Source organism: Emydura macquarii, unplaced genomic scaffold (assembly GCF_026122565.2).
Source record: "Emydura macquarii macquarii isolate MOO-44397 ecotype Brisbane River unplaced genomic scaffold, CSIRO-AGI_Emac_v2 contig_306, whole genome shotgun sequence".
Classification (NCBI taxonomy): domain Eukaryota; kingdom Metazoa; phylum Chordata; order Testudines; family Chelidae; genus Emydura; species Emydura macquarii.
In genome coordinates, this window is record NW_027130443.1 from 10,352,716 (window position 1) to 10,371,465 (window position 18,750).

Below are 18,750 nucleotides of genomic sequence, written 5' to 3' on the forward strand. Positions count from 1 at the left end.
GTAGAAACAAACCACAGCCAACAGTTTCCTTGCTGCAAAATTCCCATGCCTGCCCTTCCAGTGGGCTCTGTGTCCAAGAAGCTCTGTCTCACTGCTTCCTCTGAGAGTCGTATTGGCAACTGCTTCTCCTGGCTCTCTGCCTTGACCACCCACAGGCTGCAGACTGAAAGCCCTAGCACCTGCATTTGCAACCAGGCAAACACCTCAGCCCACACGGCTCGGTTCTGGCCTGCCGTTGCCTTGGGTGGTCACTCAGTTGTTCCCAGCTCTCTTTACTACAAAAATGGGCTTAGTTGCTCCTTCCACAGAAGAAGCGTGCCTGGCATCCCCATTGGCTTTAATGTGATTGCTTTTGGATCTGAGACTTACTTGATGGCAGCCATTAGCACCTGCCAGCAGAATAACTCGAAAGCACTAGCATAGATTGTAAAGAAAGAGTGCAACTCAAATGCAGCCACCTCTGGGGTGGAGGGTGACAGGTCAATAGCACACAAGCAGGGGTATTATAGCCAAGTGGGCAAACCTTTCTCTTAAAGAAAGCCTTGGTGTCTTTAATATTCATGCAGAACCTCTGCACTTTAAATTCTCCTCCTAAAGATCCACTCACCACATGCAAGTCAATTTATTGCCCTTCGGAATATGCTGGGCTCAGTTAACCCAGCTGGGATTTGAACCCAGGGTTCTTGAGCGTCTAGGAATGTCACATCTGATGCGTCTTTCACTAAGCGGCCCTGTCTTGGTTCGTTAGCATCCTGAGCAGCTGTGAATCAGAACCCAGGGGAAATGGCTTTATTTGTACCCTGGAAATAAGAAACAAGAGGTGAGAGCAGAGTGTGTGTGAGAGAGATATCCCAAGGCTCAGAGACAGCGATGCAGGATTGCTGTTGGGTGCGTGGAGACAGTACAGATCGTCACTGAGAGTTGCAAAACAGTCCATCGCTCTTTGGCTGGGCGGCTGCAGGTTAGCAAAGCATCTGTTTGCCCACATTGCGTGAACCCCTGATTCTGTCCCCGTGTGTGAGGGGATGGGAGCGAAGAGGCAGAAGGAAAGCAGCCCTCTCTGTTAACATGCAGCAGCTCCCTGGCTCTGGACAGCCGGACCTGGAGAAGTGCGACGCTTGGCTGCCGATGCCATGTGGAGCTTTGCCAGGTTTCAGTTGCAAACTCGCGGCTCAGCTCGGGGTTCGGAAACCCTGGCACCACCAGGGATCGCAGGGGCCAAGAGAACGAGAGATCCGGCTCAACGTCAGGTGACATGCGAGTGTGCTGTGCCCGACACGTGGGGCAGGGGTTGGTTGCAAATCTCCAGGACAGAGTGGCGTGAAAGGCTTCAGTGAACCCTGGCTCCAGTCAAACCCTGCAACCCACCTCCACAAGGGCAGCTGATGCTGTGGGCCCAGTATGGGGCCTTGCTTTGCGGGTGCTGCTCCCACGGGAGATGGGCCGGTGCAGGCTGGGATAGCCGGGGGAGGACTGGCTGTTCCTGGGCGCCGCGGCTTAACGCCATTTGTTTTCCCCATTGCAGATCTTCCACATGACCTACGACCTGGCCAGCGCCGTGATGAGGATCATTAACCTCATCGGCATGATGCTGCTGCTCTGTCACTGGGACGGCTGCCTCCAGTTCCTGGTGCCCATGCTCCAGGACTTCCCCAGCAACTGCTGGGTCTCCATCAATGGCATGGTGGTGAGTGCCAGGAGAGAGCTGCCCCCTACGTGGGGGGGGTGTGCGCGGGAACAGAGCTAGAACATGAGGCTGAGGTCCCTTCCTCAGCCAGGCCAGGCCAGTTCCCTGTTCTCCTGGGGCCGGGCTGGTCTAGTTCAAAGCATCCTGATCAAATGGGGCTCCCACTGCGCCTTCCCCAAGCCTTATGCCTTCAGCCTGAAATTTCCTTGGGTCAGTTTCATCCCATGACTTCTGGCCAGTGCTCCATGGATCACCCCCCAGTGGCTCCTCTCCCTGCCTGGGGTTTAACCCTGTCCCAGGTGTGTAGATGGGCTAGGTCCTATCCCCCTCATTTAGCCAGCCTAGATCTGTCCAGGCCTGCAGCCCTTCCAAACCTCCCCTTTGTTCTCCTGTGCTCCCTCCGTTCTGGCGCCAAGCTGGAGTCAGATCTGCTCCAAGGGGCGCTGGGTGCTGGATCTCCAGATGCCAAGACCCATTCATAGACTCACAGACTTTAAGGTCAGAAGGGACCATTATGATCATCTAGTCTGACCTCCTGCACGAGGCAGGCCACAGAGTCTCACCCACCCACTCCTGTAAGAGACCCCTGACCTGTGACTGAGTTATTGAAGTCCTCACGTCATGGTTTAAAGACTTCAAGGTGCAGAGAATCCACCGGCAAGTGACCCGTGTCCCATGGTGCAGAGGAAAGCGAAAAATCCCCAGGTCCTCTGCCAGTCTGCCCTGGGGGAAATTCCTTCCCGACCCCAAATATGGCGATCAGCTAAACCCTGAGCATGTGGGCGAAACTCACCAGCCAGGCACCCGGAAAGAATTCCTAACCCCTCTCCTCCCTGCGAAGGCAGTGGGCAGGGAGGTTGCCTTCAGCCATCCCCACCCCCTCCTGGCAACTCCACATGACAGACTGTCAAACCTCCCTGAGGAAGCTCCCAGATCATCCCAGGAGTCCTGGCTGTGATCTGCTGGGCAGGTGATGGGTAGCTGGGGCCCACCCCAGTCACCTGGTGCAGCAGGGAGCAGGGCCAGTCTCCTGGCAGAGCTGTCCTGGGGGAGGCAGGGGGATGTGTTGACACAGGAACAGGGCTTGTTCCTCTCCCGCTTCAGTGAGTCAGCCAAAGGGGCTGGAAGCCAAATAAATAGTCTGAGGCCAGGCACTGTCTAGCGATGGCTCGGAAGTACATGGCCCCCTGCCTCTGGGGAGCTAACCAGTAGCAGGCAGAGCAGCGATGTCATGGCATCTCTCTGCTCCCCGCACACACACTTTCTCCTCCATTCTAATTTAGCAACAAACCTGCCATTAATAAATAATGGGATGTGCTTTAATTGCACCATCACAGCCCTGCAGCAACGTCCTTAACAGATCTCTCTCCCGCAGCAGTTCCATTCTTCTCTTCCCATCTCTCTTTTCACCAGTCTAACCCCCTCTCTCTCCCCCCTCGTGTTTTCCCCCGTCTCCATCTGTCTCTCTTGCATTCCTCTTTTTCTTACTGTTTCACTCCCTTCTTCCTCCTCTTTCTGTTCACCTTGCCGTCTTCCATTCCTCCGTGTCTCTCTGTCTCTGTCTCTCTCTTCTGCTCTCCACCCACACTTCCCTTGTAATTACTGAGACACAAGAAAAGCTTTTCAAACCCAAACAGGAGTTCTTGGCAGGGGAATATATTTCCTTAGCAGGCTCCGCGACCTTCAGAGTTGACCTGAAACCGAAACCCAAGTCTCCTGCACAAGATGCCCTGTGTGCATCTTGGGACGTATGTGAGTGTCATGTCTTAGCCGTGCTACTGATGGGGGGTACATGTCAGTGTGTGTGTGCGTGTGTGTGCGCTGTGCAGGGGGATACACATACATACTTCCTGCCAAAAGGGAAAAGCGCATCTGTGCAGAGGACGGACTGTCTGGGGGCTGGTTTGAGGCTGCGGGATGAAGTCCCCCAGGAACCGAGGACCATCGCATGCCTCGCCGTCTCCTCCTCCAAGTCTTTGATCTGCCTTCTCTAACATCAGCGTAGAGCAACCTTGGTGTGTGTGCTGAATAGACATCTAAAACTATCAAAACCAAGACGTTCCCCTGCCCATGCTGCTGCCCCCGGGGAGAGAATGAGAGAACAAGCCACACGTGACAGATGCTAACCCGGTTGCTTAATGCGCTGGGGGGAAGGGGCTCAGATACTACGTTCATGGGCACAGTGTAAGGCTCTAGAGAGAACAGAATAGCATTGGCAAGGTAAGAGAAGGCTGCCAGCTGTGGGTCGGTCTCTGGCTCTGGGTTCCGTTACAGTGACTGGGATGAAGTGCTTGCAGTCTGGGGACTGGGAATCAGGACTCCTGGGTTCATTTTCCAGCTCTGTCACTGACGTGCTGTATCACGTGGGACAGTGTAATCATAGAGAAAAGAAATATGATAATGCTTTCCTGTCTGAGAGGGGATCTCTCTATCTATCCTTCATGGACTGATCACCCTGGTAGCTACCGGCAGTAATAGTTTGATGCAAAACTTTAATTTCTTGTACTTTTCCTCTTAGAGAAGTGTATTAATTGAGCATCACGCCGCTCTGTGAGGCAGGTCAACTGTTTTCCCTGATTTAGAGAGGGGAAGAAACTGAGGCACAGAGCTGGGTGTGGAACTCAGGAATTCCTGCCTCCCAGGCCTGTGCTCTGACCACTACAACACACCTTCCTCACAGGAGCATGCTGACTGGTGTCCACGTGCTGTCCCCTCTATGTCCCCCTTTCCCTACGCACCAGTAGCTTTTCATTTCTTGCATTCTCTTTCTCTCAATCTGTCCTGTCACAAGCTGAATAGCCCAGCTCAAGTACTTTAATAAACCCTGTTTCTCCAGGCGTTCTGAGCTTGTTCCCTTCACCGAGACCTGCACGCCTCCCTCCCAGCCAAACTGGCTGCTGTGAGCTCCTCATCCTTTAGCAGGATTTGGCAGAGTCCCGGCTGACTGACAGATGATATCAACCTGCCCTTGTCACATTGGTCTGGTTCTGGGAGCCGTGCGACAGGCAAACGCTTCCAAGCCAAGGGTGGATTTGCGTTTGGGGGGGTGGTAGGGAAGTGGGGGAGAGACCGGAGATTAGGAAGTGGACACTGAACAAAAGGCTTCAAGTTCATTAAAAGGCCTCTGGAAGAAAGTATCGAGCAGCACTTTGGAAGGAGCTTTTGCAACCTGGACTGTGCGTTTGTAGCAGGCTGCTGGACCCGGGGCTAAGATGCAGCTCCTATAGCTGATGCAAAGCAGTGCCCCCTGCTGGTGGAGTCCCTTTGCCACCCAGGGACCCGGGGGCTCTTCCAGGCACCTCTCTTTATTTTAAACCTAAACACCTGGCATCTGAGGCTTTGTCAGTTGCATTTGAAAGCAAATCCTTAATATCAGGGAGGCGTGTGTGGTGATGATGGATTTGTGCATGTGGGGGGGGGGGGGGTGTATTGTAGAGCATGTCCGTGTGTGCATGGTCATTTGTGTGAGTGTGTGGGTCTGTGTATGCATGTGGTTGTGTAAGTGTGTTGTGACTGAGCTGTGCATGCGTATGCATGATCATGCTCATTGTGTGAGAGTTGTAGTTGCAATCTGTGTATAGATAGTGTGTGTGGGGGGGTGCGTGGTACTAGTAACTGGGGGGGTTAACGCTGCAAAGTGTGTGAGAGAGTTGTAATCGCAATGCTTGTGTGAATGGTGTCTTTGTGAGGGTGCGTGTGCGCGTTCCCCAGCCAATCCGGAAGGGTCAGGAATGATCAGTGTGTTATTCCATTAACCGTCCCCACCTGTCACCATCTCCCAGCTGCCCTCTCACCTCCCACCCCAGCTCCCGCCACTTCCCTTTGTTTTCAAACCCGCCGGTTTATTTGAATCCACACAAAGGCTGATTGGTTTTTCTCTTCCCTTTACGCTGGGCAGCCCTGGAGTTTATGGCTCAGAGCTTGCTGGTTCTTCCAGTTTCCAGCCCTCAGAGGAGGAGAATCCCACCCATCCCATGAAGCTGGGACTCAGGATAGCATCTGGGGCCTGATCCTGCCATCTCACGAGATGTTGTACATGAGAGTCATGCCTGAAGCGGGACTGCAGGATCAGGCCCGTGGTGTGGCAGGGAAGATGCTATCCTGGGGGATGTAACTGGGACTTGGGGTGGAATTCACAAAGTATTTAGATGCTTAAATCCCATTGAAATCAATGGGAGTCAGGTGCCTAAATACCTTAGTGAATCCCACTCCTAGTGGCTGCCTAGACCTTGGTCTGCCCAGGAGTGAATTCCAGCTCTCGTCTCTATCCTCTGTTCCATTCCTCGCTCCCTCAGAACAGCAGACCACCCCAGCTGTTTGTTCAAGCCTTTGGCTGATGATGAGAAATTGAGCTATTCCAGGCTGCAGAGTCATGTCCCAGTTTCCAGTGTTTGCTACTTAGCGCTGTTGACGGTCGTTAATAAATTATGGATCACATTTTAATTTTTGTAAATTGCGTCTGGGGATCTGTGTTTTATAAACCAGTAAAAACCACCAAAAGAATAAAACAGGGCGGGGAGGGAAGGGCCGACTGCGCTTTGTCTCCATCGATGCTATGAAAGAAGTGTAGAGAGGCAGTGCTTTCTATGGGCACCATAGGAAATACACCTCCAATGTCCTTGGGTTGATTTCTTCATTAGGCTGTGTCGAAAATAACGTATCCCGGTGCCCGGGCAAGACCCTAGCAGAGTTCTTGTATTTTATCAGTGGTCCCCAGGAAGACGGGAGTTGGCTCCGAGCTGCAGTTTTCACACACACTCACACACACCATCTTTTTCTCTCTCTGACACACGCAGAGCGTGGTCGGGTTTGCTCCGCTCGTCCCCGGGAAGCAGCAAGTGGGATCTGAGCTGCTCCTGCAACACCCAACCGCCTGCACGCGCGCGCGCGCACACGCACGGAGCAGTGCCTCGACCGCCCGGCGTTCGGTGCCGGTTAAGCGTCACGGCTGATGTTGTCTTTGCAGAACAACTCGTGGAGCGAGCTGTATTCCTTCGCCCTCTTCATGTCAATGAGCCACATGCTGTGCATCGGATATGGGAAGCAGGCCCCGGAGAGCATGACGGATATCTGGCTCACTATGCTCAGCATGATTGTGGGCGCCACTTGCTACGCCATGTTCATTGGCCATGCCACTGCCCTCATCCAGTCCCTGGACTCCTCCCGGCGCCAGTACCAGGAAAAGGTAGGAAAGAGTGGGGCGTCCCGCGGGGTGGGGGGGTGTCTGTGGCTTGCCTCTCAGTGAGAAGCCTCTCATCCTGCAGACGGTGCGGGCCGCTGGAAAGCCGAGTGACTGGCCCTGGCGCTTTGGCTGGGCTGCTGGGATCGTTGCACGAGGAGGACGTGTTTCTCACCGGACAAACTCCTTAGGGCTCGTGTGGGGCTCTGCATCTGTGGGGATCACTTCCGGCAGGCAGGGATGCAGCTGCTTCTGGGGGGCGGGCTGAGAAGTGGGAGATTCTCCTAGAGGCAGCCTCTCCTGAAGGAGCCTGTGTCCACAACTGTGCAGGCAGACGGACCGCTCACAGCTCACGCCCCTCCCCATGCTCTAGCTTTCCCCCCTTGTCTCACTGTACAGCCAGGTGAGAAAATACAGCTACAAGCCACCCATCATCGCCCTTCTATCCCCAAAGGACCTCGACGCACATTTTACCAACATGGCTACACTAAACCCTCCCTCCGAGCCCCCTCCCATCACTCCCTGGCCTACCGCCCGACTCGTCTCCTTTTCTAGCACAGTCCAGGAGCTGAACCAGTTTAAAGCCATTTTCCAGCTGGGGAAGCTGTTGGTCCAGAACAGAGCTGAGAACAGGTCCCGGGAATTGTGGCTGCTCCCGGTCCCTCTGCTCTAACCATGGCCCTGTGCAGAGCTGGATATAGAAACCAACAGTTCCAGCTCCTAATCCTTTACTCTAACCCATAGTCCACACTCCCTCCCAGAACTGGGAAGAGAACCCAGGAGTCCTGACTCTCTGACCCCCTTTTGTTTGTATAAAGCAATGACAGGGAGTCGAGTCCCTGCATCCCTGCAGCACCATTGCATGTGTCCCCTCCTCTCTGAACCCATCTGCGCTCTGCCGTGCCGCTGCCCGGGGCCAGTGGGATGATGCAGCATTAAACCAATCCTGTTGTTGGACAGAATTATCATTAGGCAGAATTACAGATGGGACTAAGCCGTCCAGGCCCAGAGCAGATGGGCCACTGGGGCTGTGCCAGGCGGCTCTGCAGGTGCAGTTGGGAAGTAGGGGGGGATCCCGGGATGTGGGATCTCAGTGTCCCAGCAGAGTCCCAGACAGCCCAGTAATTGCACAGGGGGATTTACTGACACCAGGGTGGGCACCTCCATCTAGTTCAGCCCCGGCATAAAACACAGACTCCTTGAATGGCTCAGATCAGGCGAACACGGCGTGGAAACGCCACGCCAGGGCCCGTGGGTTTGCTGGCAGGGGGAGTTGCGGACTGCAGGCAGCAGCGGGGCTGGGTTTAGATTTTCCTGGACTCTTTGGTCTTTGCCATTCTTGAAAAGTCCCCATCACTGCAGTAAGGACAGAACCGCGGCGCAGGAGCTGGCAGGAGGCCAGCGTGGGGGGAGCTGTCTCGCAGCCGTGCCCTGGCTATGCCAGCGGGCTCTCTGCCCCCCGATAGAGGGTGGTTCCAGATCACTCGGTCCGTTTGTCGCCCTTGCTGCCTGGGTGTCTGCAGTAGGGAGAGATGGGCACCTGGGAGCGGGATGCAAGACCGGCGGGTAGCCCGGGCTGGCTGCTCTTGTGCTCCTCCCTGCAAGGTGACCTCCCCTGGAGCCGGGAAAGTGACACTGACAAATTGCTGCACTGGAGTCAGGCTGCCCAGGGAGCTGCTCTGTGCCAAGCGCCAGGCAGCAGCCGAGGGGCCTGGCCCGAGTGTGGCACGGGCAGCAGCTAGAGACCTGCCGTGTGAGATGGCAACACGGATCAACTCCTCCTATCGCCCCCACCCCCAGCCTTCTCCCCCCATGCTCCCTTGTCCTCCCCCAGCTCTTGCCCCATCTCCTACTCCCCACGCGCATCCACCTTCCAGCCCCCCATATTTCCCCCTCCTCACCAGTGGGAGGCAGGACTCCTGGGTTCCATTCCTGGCTCTGCCACTGATGTGGGGCTCTCTGTGCCTCCATTTCCCCATCTGTCCAATGGGGAGCAGGGAGCCAACCCGTGACAGAAAGAGGGGCCAGGCTGGGAGATCGGGGTGCAGCGCCAAACTGGGATTCAAACCCCCAAAGGTCTGGGGGGAGATGTTCAGAAATGGGGGGTGGGTTCAGGGCCTTGTATTCCCAGCTCATGGGGACCCTGGTGCTGGGCAAACGGTCAGACTCTTGCTGAAGGTGACCCCTGCTGTGGGGCTGAGGTGGGAACGAGCCAGAGAAATTAGCAGACAGCAGCTGAGAACGCCGGCTTTATCAGAGCCTCACCGACCGGAACCCCCCGAACCCGCTGAGCTGGAACCACCTGCTGGGCTGGCTCCAGAACGACTTGCTGAGCTGGCTCTAGAATGGCCTGCTGCTCTAGATGCACATGATCTTGCCAACCTAGAATGACCTGTTGATCTAGACCTAGAATGACCCGTTGATCTGGACCTAGAACAACCCACTGCTCTAGATGTGCAACACCTTGCTGAGCTAGAACGAGCCAACAATCTAAATCTAGAACGATCGAGCACATCGGCCTCGATCAAGACCCCTGGATTCTCCGAGCGGATCCCAGATATGGCCCCTGCTCCCTGCCTTTCCCTGCCTCAGCTGCCCCTGCCTTGCCTTCCTGCCTTTGGAACGGCTCAGCTCTCTGTGATCCAGGCCCCCTTGGATGCGGCTCATGGGGAAGGGGGGAGCCCAGGTGGGGTTGGGGGCTGCCGCTGTGTCTCCAACGCAGGTTCGCTGATGGAAAGCAGCAACTTCCCCCCCCCCCGCGGGCTGGGAACTCGCACGCTGGGGGCTTTACCAGCTCATCTTGGGCCGGGGTGGGGGTGGATCTAGACAGCCGAGGCGAACGGAGAGACCTGCCAACGGCTGGGACCCGCTGGAGTCCCTGGAGCAGGAGCCTGTCCCTGGCTGGGAGTGAACGCCGGCGGGCGGGCACAGCCGAGCGAGCGGCTCCGTGCATTGTTCTCTCGGGGGGTCTCTGAGCAGAAGCTGCCGGGACAGGGCTCAGGGCTACAGCTGCCAACAAAAGCATCCGGGCCCCCAGGCCACCCCAGCAGCACACAAAGGGCTCCCCGGATGCCTGTGGTTTGGTGCCCGGGGGTGTTGCTGCGAGGTGGGTACAGGTAGGACCAGCTTGCATTGCATCATTCAGCACCAGGTCTGCGGGGGGGGAGGGTCTGAGATCTCCCCCATCCCTGTGGTAAAGGCCCCAGATGGCCAAGCTCCCACCCAGATTATCTGAGTAACCGAGAGGCCCTGACCCGGAACCCCATCTCCAAACGCCTCCAGGCTGCTGGGGCCTCCTGGTCCAGCCCCGCCGTCTGTGACGGGCCGAGCCAGAACCCATGTCAAACTCTTGGGTGTGAGCCTGCCACCAGGCCCCCTCCCTGTCTAGGGCTCCGGCTGGGCCGCACCCAATGCCTGCGATTGGTTTTGTCCCCTGGCAGTACAAGCAAGTGGAGCAGTACATGTCCTTCCACAAGCTGCCCGCCGACTTCCGCCAGAAGATCCACGACTACTACGAACACCGCTACCAGGGCAAGATGTTCGACGAAGACAGCATCCTGGGCGAGCTGAACGAGCCCCTGCGGGAGGTGAGGGGCCCTCCCCGGGGGCTGGAGGCGGGGAATCCCACGCCACTCCCCCACCCGGAGAGCCTGGCCGGGGGGAGGAACCCAAGGGAAAAATGGAGTGAAAATCGTTTCGGTCTGGGTTGGGCGAGCCTCCCTCTTCTCCCCGGCTCCTGTCTGGCTGCCTTCAGTCTCTGTACGTGTGTCCGTCTCTTTCTCCCGCTCCCCCCGTAGGAGATTGTGAACTTCAACTGCCGCAAGCTGGTGGCCTCCATGCCCCTCTTCGCCAACGCCGACCCCAACTTCGTCACGGCCATGCTCACCAAGCTGAAGTTCGAGGTCTTCCAGCCGGGCGACTACATCATCCGGGAAGGCACCATCGGCAAGAAGATGTACTTCATCCAGCACGGCGTGGTGAGCGTCCTCACCAAGGGCAACAAGGAGATGAAGCTCTCGGACGGCTCCTACTTCGGAGGTGAGTAGCCGGGGGAGGCCCCTCACTCCCCCAGCCGGCGGCGGGCTGGCGCTGCCAGTCGAGCCATGCTTGCTGGCCTTATTCCATGGACCCTTTCCCCACTGGGCCAGGCACCCCCTGATGGCAAGCGTCGGGCTGGCGCTGCCCTGCTCCAGTGTGGACGCCGTGTCCCTGATACGTGGGAGCGACCTGCTCAGCGGGTCAGGCCCCGGCTAGCGCAGTTCTGGGTTCACACGGGCGGGGGCTGTGGTCCGGTGTGTAGAGCTGTGACCAGGCGCCAGGACTCGGGGGTTCTGTTCCTGGCTGTGCCATCCACTCGGGCTACTTCTCCCCGCCCGTTTGCAGGAGGGGACATCTCCCGACGGCAGGCACTGGAGCAGCGGGTGGTGTTATTGTTACATCTGGGTCCTTCTCTAACCAGCTCCCCCTTCCCTCCCCGCCCAGAAATCTGTTTGCTGACGAGGGGCCGCCGCACAGCCAGCGTCCGGGCCGACACGTACTGCCGCCTCTACTCCCTCTCGGTGGATAACTTCAACGAGGTGCTGGAGGAGCACCCCATGATGAGACGGGCCTTCGAGACTGTCGCCATCGACCGCCTCGACCGCATCGGTACGGGGGCAGGGATGCTCGTCCGACCCGCGGCTGGGGACGTGATGGGGGGGGGGGACGCTCCCGCCGGAGCCCCTCCCTCTCACGCCAGCTCTCACGGGCCCCAGGCGATCGATCGCTCACGGCCTCCAGTGGGAAGAGGCTTGGAGCACAGTCTCTGAGCGCAGCCTGGCTTCAGTGAGAGGTCGCCTGCCTCGGGGCTGGGCCTGCTCAGGCGGTTGTCTCCAGCCGAGGAGCTGAGTTTCAGGAGCTCTGCAGACGTTTGGCTGCCCTGTAATCGAAAGGTCCCGGGCAGGGGTTGGAGTGGGAAGGTGCAGTGATGGCATCAGAGGAGCAAAGAGAGGAGGAGGCAGGGGGTGGATAGAGGGAGGGTGCAGGTATACGGGGGCGTAGGGGGTGCAGGGTACAGTCCTTGCTGTCTGTGCTGGGTTCTCTCCCCAGGACAGGGGGCGGGTGGTTCCCTCTCTGGATCTCAGCCGGGCGTTGGACCTCACGGCCTTGTCTCCTCTTTGAAAGGGCCCCACGAGGTTTCCGTGTGCCCCAGAAACCCTGCTGGAAATGGGCAGAGATTAGCTGCGTCGGGTTCCTCGTGGAGGCTGGGTTTAGAGAGCCTTGCCTGCCGGCCTCCGATTTCCCTCCTCCCCTCCCGTCTCTTCCCCCCCCCCTTTGGAATTCCAGAGGCCGTCCCGCGTCCTCCTGCAGGGCGGGCGGCCTTGGCAGCTGAGACGTTGGCAGGTGCGTGGGTGGCCCTTGCTGCCCGAGGACAAACGGGGCAGGGAGAGGCCTCGCTGCAGCCGTGCGCCCCTGCTCGTCAGTTTCCTTTTCCCTCCCCCAAACCCCTCTTCAGTCTGGCCTCCCGCCCCGGTCCTCGCTGTCCTGCCCTTCCCATGGGAGTCCTGGCTCCTCCAGCCTCCCCAAGGGCCCTTTCCCTGCAACCGGCTGGTGTCAGTCTGAGGGGCAGCTGGGCCGGAGCCTGGCCAGGAGAGAGCAGTGTGTTTTCCCTTTGCTGGGGGCTGAGTGCCCATCAGGTAGAGAGACAGAGCGGCGCTGTCAGTGAAAGCTGATTGATGATCACGGTGGTATTAAAAACCTGAACCCATAAGGAACATCCCTGCACTGGCCAGGGAGCTCGCGCTAAGCACGTAGAGGGTAGAGCTGGGTAAATCATGCTTTTTTTTTTGTTCCGTGGCTGCTCTGAGCAATCAAAACCCACCGGGGGGGGGGGGGGGGGGGGGGGGGTCTAACCAAATCGAACGTTTTCCAGAAAGGTTCATTTGGGTCTGGGCCAGAGCAGGGGTTTGAACCTGGGTCTTGCACATCCCAGCGGAGAGCCCTAAGCACTGGGCTAAAGGATGGGGTGCGGGGGGGAGCCGCACCCTCCCCAGTGCTGCCTTTTTGTAATTGGCTGAACTGTGCGTGTCAAATCCGTGAATAGTCTGGGGTCGGCTGGAAGTGCATCTTTCTGAACAGCGCCGTCCAGCGCCGGGGAGCTGTCAGTGCAGTGTCTGCCTTGGGCTGAACACAGAGATGCGGGCTGCAGTGCCAGCCGTGCATGGGGGGGGGGTCGGTGCTGCGCCGGGCAGGGGGACGGGGCTGGGCTGGGCGGACGATGACGGGGTGTGACCTGCCCCCCCTTTCCTCCTTCCCCCCGCAGGGAAGAAGAATTCGATCCTACTGCACAAGGTCCAACACGACCTGAATTCTGGGGTCTTCAACAACCAGGAGAACGAAATCATCCAGGAGATCGTCAAGTACGACCGGGAGATGGTGCAGCAGGCGGAGCTGCAGCAGCACACCGCCCTGTACGCGCCCGTCCAGCCCCAGGTGACCTCGGCCATTGCCACCCTGCAGCAGGCCGTCGCCATGAGCTTCTGCCCCCAAATGGCCAGCCCCCTGGTGAGCTCCGTGGCTCTCGGTTCACCCAGGATGATGCGGCGCCTGCAGTACGCCCAGGCCGTCCCCGGCCCCTTCTCCATCTCCCCAGTGCTGCTCCAGCAGCAGCAGACCGTGTCCCTGCAGCAGCCCCTGCCCGCCTCCTCCAGCACCTTCGCCTCGGTGGTGTCCAGCCCTCCGACCCAAAGCCCCCTAGCCAGCCGGACGTTCCCGTACGCCGCCCAGGGTCAGTCGGGCTCCCAGCTGTCCCTGACTCAGCAGAAGGCTCCCGGCTCGCCCCAGCGGCCGGCCGTCCACAAAAGCACCCAGGCTCTGCACACGAGCAGCCTGAGTGAGGAGTCCCGGCCCTTATCGGCCTCGCAGCCCTCCCTGCCGCACGGGATCTCGCAGACCATGGCCCAGAGCCCGCCACCCTCGGCCCACGAGTCCAGCGCCTCCGTCACCGGGGGCCAGGCTTCGGCCTCCCCTGGCGCTGGCCCCCAAGCCGGGCTCCGAGGGGCGGTGCCGCCCCGTGCGGCTCTGTCCCACCAGCTGCCCACCACCACGGGGTCGGTCTATGCCGGGGCGGCCGGCAGCCAGCAGGACTCGAGTGGCGGCCGGAAGGATTCAGTGGTCAGTGCCCCCGACACGGACCCAGCCAAAGCCAGGCTCTCGTCCAACTTGTGACCTTTGCTCCGCGCCCGGCTGATCCCGCCGAGACGGGGGGGGGGCGGTGGGAGCCAGCGGCGCCGGAGGGGCGGCAAAGCGACGCCGATTTCCGCCCTGTCTCCACGCTCCCGCCCGCTCATTTCCAACTGGCGAAGGCCCCGGCTCTGGCTCCCTCCCTAGGGGAGTGGAAATCAAAGGGTCAATGAGCCCCGGAGCCAACCCCGCGGCTTGCCACCGCCTGCCTCTCAGCCTGCGGCCAGGGCTCTGAGCCAGTGGGGTCCGGCCCCCCTCCGCACAGAGCCCGGCGGGGCGGGAAGGGCGTGGATGGAGACCCCTGGCGTTCCCGGGCCGGGGGAAGTGGGGTCGTCTCTCCCCCGGCCCCGGTGAATCATCAACGACCAAAGTCCCGACCCATCGCCCCCCCCCCCCCCCCGGCCCGTGTGAAGAGCATCGTCCATCTGAACCCACCGACTGCACCATAGAAGCCATAACTAGTTAATCTCTTGATTATGAAATATGTATATTATATATATGAATATCTGTGTGTGTGCAGGGACCCCGGCCGGCCAGCACGGGTGCCCACACGCACCGTATACGCCAGGCTCCGTCGCAGCCCAGAGCGCTGTGGAAAGGGCCCCCCCCCACCCCCCGGGGCCTGCTGGATAGGGACCGATAGCCAGAGGGGGGGTTTGTGCCCCAGCCGGGACCTGCCGAGTTCCCCACCCAACGTGGCCTGCCTCCGGATGGTGCCCAGGGCGGGCCAGAGCCCGTCCCCTGGGCCACCCGTGGGGACGCTTGGGGGGGGTGGGGGGAGGGGCACCTTGGCCGAGTGGTTCTATTTATTTGCAAAGGCCCCCCCAGGACAGGAGCTTCCTGCGCCTGCTGCTTCCTCTGCTCTTGCTCGACTGGGCCTCGGGGCCGGACGCGTCTGGCCCTCCCCCCCCACCTCATCTTATCGCCCCCTTCATGCACTCAGCCGCTTTCTGCACCCCCCCCCCCCAGCGCGTCGCCTCAGCCCCACCCCTCCCCCAGCCTCTGCACCCCCCCATTACATCACCTCATCTCTGCTCTCCCACCCAGCCCATCACCGCCTGGCCGCTCCCCGCAGACCCGGCACCTGCTGCCTTAGCTCTGTCCCTTGGCGTAAGAGGCAGGGACGGGGAGATCTCTTCCCCCAGGCGTCGTGCAATCCCTAGCCCCGCTCCCAGCCCAGCTCGCCCCCCTCCCGGGTCCTGTCGGGCTCCGCCAGGCCTTCGCTCAGCCCGCCCTTGCTCTGTTCCATGGCGTGCTCGCTGAACGTTTTCTACGTTTTTAAATAGAAAAATCAATGTCAAGCTGCTCAGCCCCTTTCCCCCTACGTCCCCCCCCCCCCCTGGTCCCCCTCCCCGCATAGTTTAACGAGCAGAGCGAGGGACTGGGGGTTCTAGTCTCCGGCTCTGCCCCAACTCGCTGGGTGACTTTGGCCAAGTCGCCGCGCCTCTGTGCCTCAGTTTCCCCATCTGTAAAATGGGGATAATAATACTTACCTACCTCACAGCGTGAGGGGGTGTGAACTCAAGTGCTTTGCGAGCCTCACAACCAAGAAGGGCAAAGTATTATTATTACTGGCTCCCTGTCTCCGCTGTCCCCTCTCCTCACCGTCCCAGAGCACAGCTGCCAGGCTCCTGCAGCCAACGGGACCCGCGCCAATGGTTGACAGCCTGGCGCCAGCCCTCCGGGGCGCTGACTAACACCCCCTCTCCCCGGGGAGGGGCCGGGTCCGAGGGAAAACTTGCTGTGATGTCGCGGGCCCAGCGGGCCCCAGGCGCCGCCTCTGGGATGCTGGCTTGGCCGCTCCCGTTGGCATGAGAGTCACGTGCTCAGCGCCCTGCAAGAACGGCAGCTAAATCCCTGCCTGCCGTCCCTGCCGAATGATCAGTTCACAGGCCCTGCGCGAAGCGAGGCTGGCACGGGACGCTGAAGGTAAGTGAGCAGTGGGGGCGAGGGTGCTAAGAGGAGGGGTGATGCCCTGTGGCCATGGGAACGCCTGGCAGAGGAAAGAGGGCAGGCAGGCTCCAGGAGGCGGGTCGGGCACCATCTCCGCAGGTGGCTGCCCGCTCTTGACAGTGGCACTTGGTAACCTGGGCTGTGGTTTGGTTTCTAAAGTGCAATATTGACCCTGGATGTGCGGGGCTCCGCGAGCGTCGTCCATTTCCTGCAATCATCGTGCCAGGCCACAAATACTACTTAAGCTCTAGTGCGGCCCCTGGCCAGCAGGCCGCGGAGGCCGAGTGCGTGTGGGGTGGCGCTGCGTGATGCCTCTTTCACCGGGGGAGGATCCTGCTTTCTCCTACAAAAGCTACTTCCCCAGCACGCGTCCATCGCACGGTGGGGAGCAGAATCCCCATTCGCTTAGTAAGAAAGGAAATGGGGGCAGGGGCTAGGAATTTGTTACTGATGAATCCAGAGCGGGTTGGCGGGGGGGGTCCCCACGTCCCAGCAGCCCCTCAATCTGGGGGATGCACCAGCCAGAGGAACACCATAGAGACACGGTCAAATGACCAGACCCTTCCCTCTAGGTCTATAAACGCCCAACTTGGGAGACCGTGGGACTGAACTTGCAACTTGGGCCCATCTCCTCCAGGCGTGGAGGAGCGTGTGGCAGCGGGAGAGAGGCCCATCATCAAATCTTGGCAGGCCCAGCTGCAGCTCCCGCTCCTGCCTGCCCCGCTGCCTTGCAGCGTTAGCGCCCTGAGCGTCTGTGCTGTCTGCATGTGTGTGTGTGTCTCCGTTTCTTGCTGTCCTTAGTCCCGTGGGTGTTTGCGTGCGTGGTGCATTGCTGCATTGTGTGGGGCTGGCATGCAGGGGTGGTTGTGGGGGGAGCAGAAGCGGATCGAGGGCGGGGGATTAGCCCAGGCTGTCACAGCTGGGGCTGGTGGAGGGACAGCTCATCCACACTGATTTCCTCCCGAGGAGTAGCACGGCTCCCCATTTCCAGGTCCCCCTTTCTCGAGCCTGCCCTCCTTTAGGACACCAGCCCCTGCCCCAACCGCTTCCCTGCTGCACCTCTCCTTGCTCAGAGGGACCCTAAACTTGTTCCATCCCTCCCCCACCGGTGGGGGCACTGCACCAGGTGGGGCACTGTTGAGGTAGGGGGCCAGACGGGCAAAGACCGCTCAGCCTAGGGGAGAAGGGGCTTACGTCGCCCAATCGCTTGTGGTACCCAGATTCCTCCCAGGTAAGAGGCCGTGGGGAGGGGAGCTGCAGAATGTAAAGCAAGCGACGCCTGGCACTCAGCACTTGGAATGACTGCAGGGCTGCCCCACAACCAGCCCAGGCCTCCCCTCCTTGGCGCCAGAGACGGGAAAGAGCCGGTGGAACCCATCCTATGCCATCTCACCAGCTAGCGCATTCTCCTGACCGCGCATGGGTCCTGGCATCTCAGACGCAGTTTGGTTCACCTGAGCTCAACCAGGTGATATTTTTTCCTCCCCTTAAAGGGGATCTGAAGAGCACAGGTCCGGCAGGTTTCTTAACGGCCGGTATGAAGCGATAGGGTTGGCGTTGCAGGGTGGGGCAGCTTTCCTGGTGCAGCACTTTTAGCAAGGGGACAAACTTCTTATGTCCTGATTCTCCTTGGATTGTAGTTGGGTGCAGCGGTGCGTTCTCGCGTTGTGTGTGGGCGTGCACGGGACCTGTCTACGCGAAGCTCCTGCAGGAAGACGCTGGGGCGGGTCGCACAGCTGGCCAGCAGTGGTGGGGGGGCGATGAAATACAATGGCAGGTTTTAAGGGGCTAAAGAGTCTTTCAAAGCAAAAGCTAGAGAGCCACCCTGCAGTCCACAGGGGCTGTGACCTCCTGGAACAGTCTGAGTTTGAAAGCAAGACCGGTCATGGCACTCATGAGCCGGGGGAGTGGAAAGCCGGGGACGCAGCACAACCCCTTGGCTGGCTGAGTAGTATTTGTGTCACTCCTGGCCCGCCATGAGGTGTTCTTGCTTTAATCCTTGTGTGAGGCACCTTCTGATCCACAGCGGAAATGCAAGGCGAGGGCAAAGGGCAATGTGTTTCTTCTTCTCGATACTAATTACTAATATCCTAATTCCGCTAACGTGTCTCCGGTCCCTTTTCCAAGGCAGAGGAAGGTGAGCGGCGTGTGCTAAAAGCCTGTGTTCCTAGCGTCCTTGCGCCTTTCATGTTGAATGTATAACCGATAACGGGACGCACGTAGCTATGGAGACGGCTGGATTGTGTAACTGGAAGTGGCTGCTGTTTCCGGCGGAGAATCCACCTTTTTTTCATCCAGACCATCCTGTGCAATAAACATGACAGCACTGGCAAAACGATGCACGAGTCGGTCTCTTTTCACGTCTCGCCGCCACAGGCTCATTGGCCGCCTCGGCTCCCTCTAGCCGGCTGCCCCTGCGTCTTTCTAGTCCCCCGCATCCCACACCCCCCCCCCTTCCTATTTCTACTCCTTTTCAGCCCTCCCCTCCCCCCAGGCTTGCTGTGAAGTAAGCAACACGTCCCACCCTGCCACGTGCCACTCCGAAAATCAAGTCCATCTCTTCCAGCCGCTAAGGACGTGCCCAGCGGCTCCTGTCCCAGCCGGTGGTGATAGGGAGCATGGAAGGTGCATGCCCCGTGCCTCTGGGCCTGGCCTCTCCCAGCAAGGGGTGCTGTGGGGCATGATGTCGGAAGCCAGGGGAGCCTCTTAC

The 18,750-nt window shown here is 59.4% G+C and overlaps 1 protein-coding gene across 1 annotated transcript in view; it reads left to right on the forward strand.

Annotated features, from left to right (window-relative positions):
* Positions 1–14,538, forward strand: part of HCN2 (hyperpolarization activated cyclic nucleotide gated potassium and sodium channel 2) — a 35,527-nt gene extending 20,989 nt beyond the window's left edge. The window contains exons 3-8 of the mRNA XM_067554713.1: positions 1,526–1,687; positions 6,654–6,872; positions 10,307–10,453; positions 10,664–10,904; positions 11,349–11,513; positions 13,168–14,538. Coding sequence (XP_067410814.1) covers positions 1,526–1,687; positions 6,654–6,872; positions 10,307–10,453; positions 10,664–10,904; positions 11,349–11,513; positions 13,168–14,072 — 1,839 coding nt within the window. The 3' untranslated portion in view covers positions 14,073–14,538. The remainder of the gene's footprint in view (positions 1–1,525; positions 1,688–6,653; positions 6,873–10,306; positions 10,454–10,663; positions 10,905–11,348; positions 11,514–13,167) is intronic.
* Positions 14,539–18,750: the final 4,212 nt, after the last annotated feature.